This window comes from Lactuca virosa, chromosome 3 (genome assembly GCF_052849685.1).
Source record: "Lactuca virosa cultivar CGN04683 chromosome 3, Lactuca_virosa_CGN04683_v6, whole genome shotgun sequence".
Lineage (NCBI taxonomy): Eukaryota > Viridiplantae > Streptophyta > Magnoliopsida > Asterales > Asteraceae > Lactuca > Lactuca virosa.
The window spans coordinates 367979785-367991776 of NC_136428.1; the positions used below are offsets into that span (position 1 = coordinate 367979785).

At 35.5% G+C, this 11992-nt stretch overlaps 1 protein-coding gene across 2 annotated transcripts; it reads right to left on the reverse strand.

Moving 5' to 3' along the window:
- Positions 1–1439: 1439 nt before the first annotated feature.
- LOC145167634 (TNF receptor-associated factor homolog 1a-like) lies at positions 1440–8096 on the reverse strand. Of its 2 annotated transcripts, none has more exons than XM_079086869.1 (13): positions 7941–8096; positions 7208–7422; positions 6668–6779; positions 6492–6580; positions 6283–6351; positions 6071–6200; positions 5790–5948; positions 4733–5111; positions 4294–4406; positions 4044–4191; positions 3418–3803; positions 3149–3332; positions 1440–2869 (listed from the first exon to the last, which is right to left on the reverse strand). In XM_079086869.1, exons 2-13 carry the CDS (start codon positions 7380–7382, stop codon positions 1667–1669), a joined length of 3147 nt encoding a protein of 1048 aa, XP_078942995.1. In that variant the 5' UTR covers positions 7383–7422; positions 7941–8096; the 3' UTR covers positions 1440–1666. The 2 variants fall into 2 exon arrangements, with proteins under 2 accessions (XP_078942995.1, XP_078942993.1); XM_079086867.1 differs by having other exon boundaries at positions 4044–4194.
- Positions 8097–11992: the final 3896 nt, after the last annotated feature.

Here is an 11992-nt window from a genome sequence, read left to right on the forward strand (position 1 = left end):
TATATATATATATATATATATATATATATATATATATATATATTAAATTGAAGTAATAAGGATTGAAAGTAATTTTGTAAAATATAAAAGGATATAAACGGAAAATAAGCTTTAACTGGAAGGGGGTAAAGATGTAAAATTTGTTTAATGTTTAATAAATTTATTGTTAGTGGGATCGGGAAAAGAAGCTTCATATATTCTATCAAACAATGTAACTTGTAATACCAGAGTAATATGTAATTATTATCTAAGTCCCATCAATTGGGATTATTTAACCCAAGTCAAAAGTGGTTTTAACCCTTAGAGTTGTCTTTGATCTCAAATAACAACACATTAGAGAGAGAGAGAGAGAGAGAGAGAGAGAGAGAGAGAGAGAGAGAGAGAGAGAGAGAGAGAGAGAGAGAGAGCTAAGGTTTTTCATTCACAGTTCTTTGAATGCTTTCATTGAGGGCAAACCCTAGACACTCAAGCACCTCAATGTTTAGATTAATTACTAGTTGACTAATTAATCCAACATGTCCAAAATATTCCCTCCGTTTTATTTAGTTTCTAGTTAACTCACCAAGAATGATGTTTAACAAAATACTCTCATGAATTAATTCTTGCAATTAAGGTTTAACTTTGTGTACGATCCAATATGATCATTGCTTTATTATTATTTATGTTGTATCAATGGACTTATCTCCAACACTCAAAGATCTGCCATCACCCAACCATGAGGTATCCTTACAAATATGATTTCTTATTAATAAAGGACTACCCATATATGGTCACCTCTTTCAACAGGGAATGCTAATTAAAAGCCTGATCCTAGCCCCATATCACACTACAATAAGCCCCATTAAGCTTATTCCTTAATTGTCTATTCTCAATGAGATAATGTTGTATTTCAAGAAACCACATCCATAGCTCATAGTGACTTCTTTAGTCTTAGTAAAGAGATGCATTCTTATTGTTATTGATGAGTACACAATATTCACATGAGCATTCTTCCTATGTTTGAGGTTAGAAACCAATATGTTAGTTTATACATAGGATAAGTAGTGATAACGAAGAGGAGTTGAAAATCAATGTCATATTCCCAATTACATTTGGTAATAACTTTGTTTTATAATATTGCCAAAGTTATCCATTAATCAAACAAATTATCTAGAATAGACTTGAATCAAATGAAAACTCGTTCTCAAGAAGTCAAATTATAGTTCCTATCCTTGTGTTTTTGCCTTACGCATGATGTTCTACTTCAAACGATATCTAGAATAGACTTGAATCAAATGAATATGATTTTTCTGATTCTCCTAGTAATAAAAAGAACAGCATATGAAAAAACGATGGTAGATTTAAAATTATATAACTATTCTTAAATGTATCCAAGTAATATCTTAACATAAAATCGTGAATCTAATAAACATTGCATATTTCAATTCCGAATCCATGGATAAACAAACAAAAAACCACTTCTAAAAAAATAATCAAAGATTAATTAACAGAATTCACTCTTTCAAAATAAAAATAAAAAAAGAGTTATCTTATCAAAGGGTTATACAACCTCACTCCAAATCTAAAAAAAAAAAAGACCCAAACACCATTTTTCCTTCACATACGTTATTATTATTACACCCAAATAATAATAACCAATTCTCACTCAACTCACTCACTCACCGAGTCACTGCCCATTGGGTCGGTACACATTATACCCGTTAACACCCATCGAATAATCCGGTGGACCCATCTGATACCCATACCCTTCCCCATCCATATTTCTCAACCCGTATAAAAGATCCGACCCGCCAACCCGCCACTGATTCTGACCCTGACCTTGACCTTGACCCTGACCCGACCCGTTCACATACTGCAAACCGGGTTGGGCCGGAACCACATCTCTCGTGAACTCAAACGGGCCACCACCATTGTACCCGTGTTGGAACTCTTCATGGTAACTCCGGGTCCGCTCGAACCGACACGAGCTTGTTGACGGGCCCGGGTCGAGCGTCGACCCGCCCATTTCCCCAGGGAAACTGTATTGATGACTAAGATGCCGGGGCCCGTTAAACGACGGGCTTGGGCCCACGGGGATAGTGTACTCATCATCAAGTAAGTCATTGATTATATCGAGGTGCGGGAATTCATCGGCTAACATCCCTTGTGTTGTGTGAACGTGAACGGGAACGGGAACCGATTTGTTGTTGTAAAGGTCCATGTTCGGGTCCCACTGGGGCCCGTTTGAAAGTTGGCTCATCATCCCGAAGGAGAAGCTCGGTCTAACGGTTTCTTGAGGTAAAAACATGGGTTGTGAAAATGACGAGTTTACCCCTACTCCTGGTTTTGGAAAAGCGGATGACGTGGCGGAAACCGGGCTTCCCATCATCGCGTTTCGGTAAGATGACGGGATGTAGCTTTGACCCATGGGCGACGGGTCGGACGACCCGGGTCCGGGCCCGAGGTATCCGGCTGCACTTGCGGAGCGTGATAGTAACGGTGTGGTTTGAACCATGGGAATAACGGGTGTAGCCACGGTGGTTGTGGTGGGTCTGGAGACTTCGACTAAAGGTGCACTCAATGGTCTTGACATGGGTGGGACCGGCTTTGACACGGTGGGACCGTTTATGGATTTGTGAGCCGGGGTGGGTCCTTGGTGCACCATCGAAGAAGGCTTTTCGGTTGGTTTTTGGGTGGGGGTATTATTGACCATTGGTTTTTCGGTGTTTTGGAGATTTCTTTTGAGGTCGGATTTTTGAAGGGCACGTGGCGAGGGTTTTGAAGGGCTTTTTGGTGAAGATGGGGTAACTGTTATCTTTTCCTTTGGATGTCTCTCGGGGTCAAATTCGTCCTTTATGTTTAGCTTTTTCTGTAGTGGAACAACTTCTTCCTATGGTAAAAAAAAAAAAAAAAAAAAAAAAAAAAAAACACAAGATTTGTCATGTCATGTGTCATGTGTTATGTCAACACAGACTACTGTGTTTAGTGTTCCATTGACACAGATGTCAATGGAACACAAATTGCAACTTTTTGTCCCATCCAGAAAGGTGAGACTATTCTGGATGAGACAAAAAAAACTTTTTGTCCCATCGAGATGGGACAAAAAGGTAGCTTTTCTACAAAAAGACGTAAATACCCTCCGTGTGATGCTATATAAAAAGTACCATACCACTTTCTTGACGACATCCGGTTCGAGCCACTTCATCTTATCCTGCAACGAGAGTGCACCGACATTGCAATCCGGCTCACCACTCGGCTGAGTCAACTCAGACCCAACATCCAAGGGCGGTTTCGTCATATTGTTGACTCGTGTTATCACTTCACCGGTAGCCTTTCCCCGCTTCATTTTCCCTCTAAATAATTATAACCAACACCACACGTTATGCAAAAGCCATTAAAAAAAATGAATATAAAATTGAAAATCAAAAAAATGATGACCTGGCGATGACCACTGAAGGGAGTGAATCCGTTGAGCATGTTGATGAACTATCATCCATGACGGAATTACTTTTTCTGTCCCCGTTTTGTGCAATAATTATCCCGCTGCTACAAGCTTCTGTGGGCGGATGCGGTTCGGAGGTGTCGGTATCCCAGTTGACGGGGCTGGAATCGCGATCATCGGAATCGGGACGAAGAAGGGCTTCGGTCACACAATCGGCGGAATCGGAAACATCAACATCAACATCAACATCGGAAACGTCTTCCAGTGTATCGGCTTTTTTTAGTAACTCCGCATCTTCAACCATGATTTGTTGTTGTTGAGGTTTTGCTTTTTCATCGCGCCCTTTTTCTTTCGATTTCCGGTTGTTTCTTTTCTGCTTCGCCTAAATTAAAAAAAATTAAAGAAGTTATAGTGTGTGTGTGTGTGGTTCGGAATTCACGATTCCATTCCATAGTGTGTTTGGTTGTGAAATGAATGGAATTCAAATCCGTCCGAATCCTTTACATGGGCTCACTATTTCTTATGGAGTAGGGACGATGGAAGGAATTCTGAATTTAATTCTGTTCTTCCTTTTTTATTAAATGACCAAAATACCCTTGTTATAATATAACAAATAACAAACCTGTTTTTTCTTTGATTTCTTTTCCTTTTCAGATGCACCACGTTTTGCTTTCTGTTCACTTTCAGCCATCCATGCTTCCTCTTCTTCACGTATGAGCTCCTCTTGCCTTTTCAAAGCAACAGCCTCTTGGTATGCAACTTCTATTTTACTGCTGTAACAAATAACAAATTAAAAAATTAAAAATTATAATAAGTATAAAAAAAAAAAGTCTATTTTTTGTATGAGATTCAGAGTATTATATTTATATTACCTGAATATGTGAGCTAACACAAATATTTCAATAGTCCTTCTTCCCAATTCAGTGAGACGCCTTTCATCACGCTCAATAGAATCCTTGCTGAAATCCTCCCCTGATCCACCATCCTGCCACCACAAAAAAAGTAAATTACAAATTTGGTCCCTGTGCTATACCCAATATCACAACTCAAGTCCAACTTTTCAAAGTTTTCAAATATAGTCCATCAACCATATAAAATGACTTGAAATTATGAACTGAAGTTGTGACTTTGAGTAAATCACAGGGACTATATAAAGAACAAAATGCAAAACTTATGGATTATTGAGAGAATTTTATAATTTGGACTGAAGTTGAGAGCTTGAGTAAAACATAGGGACTAATTTTGTGATTTGATCTACAAAATGAAAACAAAATGATAAGGATATAAGATTTTAGTGGAATATGGTCTGACCTTAGTACGATTTTGAGGACCTTTTTCGTCTTTTGGAGGCAATGGTTCTAAGGCTGCTCTTTCAAGCAAAAGTAATACATCATCAACAAGGATAAAAGTGTCATTTTCCATCCGGACAACGGGTATGGGTGGTTCTTCTGCATCAGATTGTTGTCCTTTGGCCTTCTTGTTCTTGGTTTGACTTTGACTTTGAATTTGAGTTTGACTTTGACCTTCAAGAGCCTTTAATCCACTGTATAATGAGTCCATTACCAATGTTGATGTGACTTCTTTTTCTATAAAGAAGTGTTTTACAACAACTTTTAATATTGAATCTGACTTTTCCCTTGACATTCGACGCCTTGAATTTTGATCAATTCCAGACCAGAATCCACAGAAGCTGAAAAACAAAAAAGAAAAAACAAAAAAACGAAAATAGAAATAATATCAAGAACTCTTTCTATAGAAGAGGCAACATGTAGTCAAGTACCTTATATATAGGCCATGTTTCATTATTTTCTCATTAAGTATTGTCTGGTTAAATCATGTTGAAATTTTTTTTGAGAAAAAGATGGCACACTTGAGGGCAAATTTGTAATAAGTTAGGATTTGGTGAAAAAAAATTAACTTTCTTTATTAATTTGTTCTTTGTGTCTTTTTTTTCAATGGATGTGTGGATAAATGATGTTTGAAAGATATGTGAGAAAATAATTAGGGAAATGAAAGAAAAATAAAATTAGGGAAAAATTGTAAAAAGTTATTGACTTAATGTGGAAAGTGGAAAGCCTTGTTTCCTTGACTTTCTCCATCAATTTGTTCTTTTTGAATTAAGTCAAGAAGAAACACCTATATACAGTGTTTCTTATTTTTCTCATTGAATGTTGTCTATGAAGTTTTGAAATACTTTTGAAGAAAATGAAGGGTCAGTTGGGGAAATAGAAGAAAAAAAACAAGGGCAAAAACGTAAAAAAAGTTAGGACTTAATGGGAAAAGCCTGATTTCCCTGACTTTCTCTATTAAATTGTTCTTTTTGCATTAAGTCAAAAAGTCAATTAAATAAAACAGAAAATTTGCATACCTTGCCCATCTATTTTTATCTTCTATCAGCTTTCCAAGCCTTCCTCTTCTCTCTTCAACAAATCGGCGACATATTTGCTCTACATTTGACAAATATACCCTCACAAGTTCTCTCCTATATTGACAATCAAGGCATCTGAATGGACGATCTGCTCTCTCCCTTCAAAACCAGTGGCACATGTTAGCATTTGCTATCATAAGCCAAAAAAAAATTATACTCCATAAATTATATATACCCCATAATTCTCAACACAAAAAATCTTTAAAAAAAAAAGTAAAAACCTTATAACTTGGACTTGAGCTTTTATTATGAGAGTATCAGCATCAACAAATCCATCTAAAACTTTTGATAATTCCATAAATTTTTTCCATCCCCAATCATGCTCTTTCTTCCAGAAGCGATGTAACGTGTCTGAAAATGTATATTTAGACAATTATAACCTTGTTTTTTAATACATATTCCCAAAAAAATAAAAAAAAACAAAAAACCTAACCAGAATATTTTGATTTCTTGGGGTCTTTATTCACCACAGCTATTGTGAATTGTGCAAAATGACTCCATCCTGTTAAAAAAAAAAAAAAGTTGTCATTGATTTGTTTATTGTAGAATCCTACTTTGATTTCTTTTCTCATTAATCTAAGCAAACATAATAAAAAAAGAAGCTTGAAAATTGAAATTGAAAGAAATGTTGTTCAACCATACCTGGAAGAAGCTTGTCATGATTTGCAACACAAAGAAATAAAGACAGATGATTGCAAACATCACATCCCTGAGGGTAGATCAAGATATACCTAAAACCAATATCAAGAATCTTATAAAAAGATATGAAAAAGAATAAAGAAAAAACAAATAGTATAAAAAAAAAAAAGAGCACATACCATTTATAGCCACCAACTTCAAATGCATTGCTTCGAAGTTCTCTCTTGTTAATCTGTGAGAACTTGTCTATCTTCCATGTATACTTTCCATATAGCTCAGAAGGTTTTGGTCCTGTTTGTCAATACAAAACTTATTAAAATAAACAAGTATTAACATCATTACAAGAAAATTTCTAAACAATGGAAAATTTGTGAAACTTGGTTACTGATTATTTTATGTTACATGTTGATCTTGCAATAGGTATCATGTTTCAAGTGAGTTACATTAACAGGAATAGAAGTAATTTAATAGGTTACCTATAATGAACATGAACATAAGTGGATTTATGATTTATCATAAGTTCACCTTGCTGCAAACTAATGACATGAATCCATGTATCTTTCAGAATGTATTATCACAACTTAAGTATGAGTTCTAACAATTGGGATGCCTCAAAGAAAGAGTTGCTAAAAAGATATTACTTTCTGCTGATTAAACTTTCTATATATGCAAAATCTAGACTGGAAATTGGAGATAAAAAAGATAAAAAAGAAGCATACCACAATCATCATCATCATCTGTATCCCAGTAGGGAGGTGAAGTTGAAGTGATTCCATTCTCAACTTGCTCAGAAGAGCGCCATTCAGCCAATGCTTCACCAGAACGCTGCTGCCCATTTGATAATCCCTCTAATGATCTGCTAACCCCAGACTCCTCACTTGAACTCCCCGCCATTTTACCACTCACAGCTCCCTAAACCCTTCACCAATTTTCCCTAAAATCACAAACGCAACCATATAATCAAACTCAGCAATCAGAACAGTAGTCCCTATAGTGGGTTACAGCACTGATATAAAGATTGGAAACATCAAAACAATCGCTAATATCATAGATTTTGATTCGATGAAAGGAATTCTATCAGGAAGTTTCATAAAATCTTGAATAAACCCTAAAATCATTCTTCGAAAAATAGCATAACAATCAAACTGATGAGAAGAAGTAAATTAAAGACACGAGCAGATAACACTAACGGATGGAGATATGTATCCATAAATATTATATTTATACCGCAATTTGCAAAACCCCTTTTCTGTAAATCCCATGTAAGTCCGATTGACTTGTAATCCGAATTCATATATAAATAGAAAAGAAAAGAAAGGATCATTAACATGCAAACCCATCAAATAAAAACCAAACCCTAATAACAGCAAATCCAGATGATAATCTAAATTAACAAGAGAGACAGATTGAAAAGTTTGACGGATCGAATGATGGTACGAGAAATAGAAGAACCTGAGAGCAAAGAATAGAAGTTGTTGAATGACGATGTCGGAAGCTGATTTTAGGTCTAATAAGAAAGAGGCGAAGAGAGATAGATACAGAAAACAGAGAAGAGAAGAGAGAGAAAGTTAGAGATTTGAGGTACAAGGAGCAGCAGAGTAAAAGCGAAAATAAAAATATTTACTAATTATATATATATATATATATATATATATATATATATATATATATGGGATAGGGAATATACATTACAGCCCCACCTAAGCTTAGGTACTAAACCTATAAAATATGTGGTTTTAACTTAGTAAATATATCCGATTTGGTTTTCACTTGGTATATATCATCATCAATAACATTTCTTTCCTCCATTATCGTTTTATCATCTCTGTTTTCTTTCCTCCATTATCGTTTATTACTTCACCCCAGTGAACATTACTTTTTTCCATTGTCACGAAGATCTAAGATAATCAATATTTTTGCTTCTTTATCAAAACTATTGCGTCGATCTTGAATCTACATCTTCAAGTGTTAATTATGAATCCCCTAACTGCGATCTTTTTACAGTAAAACAACGTATTTTCATGAGGTTTAGTACCTAAGCTTAGGTGGGGCTGTAATGTATATTCACATTTCCCTATATATATATATATATATATATATATATATATATATATATATATATATATATATATATAAAAGTTCTAGAACGAACTCAAATAATGGGAGCGAACTAACGAACTCACTAACAACAACCTGATTTATCAGATCATTCTACTGGCGATTACAAACTTTGAAACAATGATCAATTCAACTAAAACGATTAGTAAAGGTTTGGAACAACAATCGATTCAATTGGAAATCGTTCAATTAATTAGTTTTCATCTTTTTGAAAATATCGATTCTACTTAATTGGCAAATACTGATTTACAAAGAGAGGAACGACACATCCTATAATAGGAGTAACTGATTGAGAATCGTAATTTGTATTCTAATGAACTTGTGTTTAAAAGTAAAATATTGAACTTAATTTCCGTCTAAAGTTTATATGCATTTTTAATGCATAGGTTTTTTAAACTGTTTTTTATGTTTTTTTACAGAAAACGAAGCAATGTATCATTCTTTTTATTCTAATGTCTTTGCATCTATAGGTAATTGATTGAGATTTGTTAATAGACAAAAGCAACGAACCCATATTTGTTGTTATTGTTTAATCTTAGTGATTTTGGGTTGGTATTGCTTTGGTTTTCGTACGAAATTTTGTTGGGATTTGGCTATTTTAAGTGTTGATTATTAATCTTTTTCTAGGTAATTTGATAAAACAGTTGGTGGCTACATTTAACGATTTTTCTATAGCTATATGTGATAGAGTTAAGCCCTCAGCAGAAGGCGGTATACAAGTAGTCATTGAGTTTGTTACAAAAAGGGGAAATGAGGTTAATGAAACTGATATATCAAGGTCATTTTTGTCATTTATGTTGACCTCTTTCTTACACATTTTATTTCAGTTATACTTTAGTTGTTTGACATATGTGTTTTTCTTTAGAACTACCCAATCTTTGTTTTCGGCTATAGTTCATGTGTCTGTGTTTGAGAAATATTTACGTCATTAAACACTTGTTGTTGTATCCTTTGAAAAAATTAACTTATGTTTTTTCTCTTTTTAAAGTATTTATTTATTATTATTGTATTCTTTGACTTTTTTTGCTTACTTGAATGTTCTTAACCTGATCCTCCATTGGAATAAACACATTGTACCCTTATAATTTCCATTGTTCTCTCTTTTTTACATAAATACCCTTGAATCTTTACCTCCAAAACTGAAGTTGCCTCTTGTTTCTTCCCTTCATTTTTTTTCGATTTGAAATGAGTAAAACTTAATTGCCCATGTTTAAAGTTGAACCCACTTACCTTATTCCTCCCATTCACGTTCTGCTAAAAATTATCTCCCATGTTTCCTTAAATTCCACTTTTATTTCTAGAATTTTGCAAGTTTTTCCCATTATACCCATGCCCCTTATTGTGAAAATTCTCCTGTTGTTTCACTTTATTTTTTTTCCCAGTAAATGCATACATAGGCATATGCATCATATGCATATGTATACATTTATATGCATATGCATATGTATACATTTATAGGCATATATGATATGCATATGTGTATTTATAGGCATATACACATATGTATATATTTATATGCATATATGCATATTAATATGCATCATATGCATATGTATACATTTATATGAATATGTATACATATATTCATATTAATATGCATATGCAAATGTATATTTTATATGCATATATGCATATTTATATGCATATGTAACATTCGGTTTCAAATCGCTTCATTATTCGGGGTCGTGCCCCGAATATCAGTTGTTACAAGGCTTAGGGCCTTGGGAAATAGAGAATTAGACCCTTTTTGGATACGGGTAGTATATATTAGGCGATCCGAGAGTTCGGTTGTGTTTTGAAGCCCAAGGGTATAACCGTAAATTAGCAGTTCGGGCCTTTATGAATTTTGTGTTTTTGCTCGGGAAGTCTTAAGGCGAGGATGAGTTGATAGAAGTGTAGAACTTCTCGTTACCTTTCCATGGATATAAAGAACGTCAAAAATGGACTAAGAACGAAGGAGTTACGACCGTTTGAAATTTAAGTGTTTGGAGCTTCGATGATTACGCAGGGTGTAATCATTGTGTATGCAGGGTGTAGTGGATGAAGTGGTCGCGAGTGGCATCTGAGTATGCTGGGCGTACTCAGGGGTACGTGAGGCGTACTCCCTTCAGGTTGAAACCCTACTTTTTAGGGTCTTGACCCTATTTAAGCTTCTTTTATTCATTGAGCCTTGCCTCTTATCAGCCTCCATACCTCCTAAACCCTAATCTCGACCCTTAGCCACCCTCTTGGAGTTCTTAAGCTATTGTGAGGAATCTTGGAGTGTTTTTGTGCATTTTGAAGAGATTGGATGTCACAACTAGCATTTTAGGACTAGGAAATTATGTCCATGTGCAAATAACCCCTGGTGTAATCTTGTAACCCTATTTTTGATATACGCTAAATTTCAATGTTATACAAGTTTACTCATTCCAAAATGTCAACTCAAGTCGAAACTTCCTCGTGTAAGCCCAAAACTTTCTTAATGGGCCCTCTGTGACAACCGTCAATTTTTTGTCAAGTCAAAGTCAACCAAAGTCAACAAGTCAAACCGGTCAACTCATCTATCCATTGTATATTAGGGTTTCTATTACGTTTCTTATTGTACAACTCGCAATCCTAATACAAAGTATCACTTAGAGTTTTCACGTGTTCGGAAAATCTAAACCCTAATCAGGGAAGTGATGAATCCACTCGATAAAACATTATTCCTTAACCCTCGGGGGCATATAACAATCATAACAAGACTTAACGAGGTTTACAAACCTTGCGTTACGAAGCCAAACACTTAAAAAGGTCGAAAACCGGGTGGAAAAAGGCTTCCTGCGAAGCTCCTCGGGTTGGGGCCGAAGTTTGGTCCTCAGCAGCTTGGGCCCGAAGGCGAAATGGGCCGAAGGCGAAGGTCAGGAGCAAAGGCGAGGTTCGGGTTCGGGTCAGCAGGCTTCGGTTCGGGTCAGCAGCTTCGGGTTCGCCTCAGCAGCTTCGGTCCGAGAAGGTTCGGTTCTTATGTGTTTCGCTTCTTAGGGTTTCGGCCCTAAGAAGGTTCGGTCCTATTTGGCTGATTTTCGCATAAACTCCCCGTTTTGCGTAGTTTTTCACCAAGTTAAGTGTCGGGATGCCCGAAATGATTATAAAAAGTTAAAGGAAGTTTTGAGAGAGATTTTGGAGAGATTTTTAATAGAGAGAGATAGAGTGAAAGAGGTTGAGAGAGGCTTCGTTTGTGACCTTTTTAAGTGTTTGGCTTCGCAACGCAAGGTTTGTAAACCTCGTTAAGTCTTGTTATGATTGTTATATGCCCCCGAGGGTTAAGGAATAATGTTTTATCGAGTGGATTCATCACTTCCCTGATTAGGGTTTAGATTTTTCGAACACGTGAAAAGTCTAAGTGATACTTTGTATTAGGATTG

Excerpts from the sequence above, each read along its gene's own strand:
- LOC145167634 (XM_079086867.1), bottom strand. The coding sequence starts at position 7,382 with ATGGCGGGGAGTTCAAGTGAGGAGTCTGGGGTTAGCAGATCATTAGAG. Across the intron at positions 6,780-7,207 it reads AGATGATGATGATGATTGTG|GACCAAAACCTTCTGAGCTA; the intron begins GTATGCTTCTTT and ends ATTGACAAACAG. Across the intron at positions 6,581-6,667 it reads GAAGTTGGTGGCTATAAATG|GTATATCTTGATCTACCCTC; the intron begins GTATGTGCTCTT and ends TATTGGTTTTAG.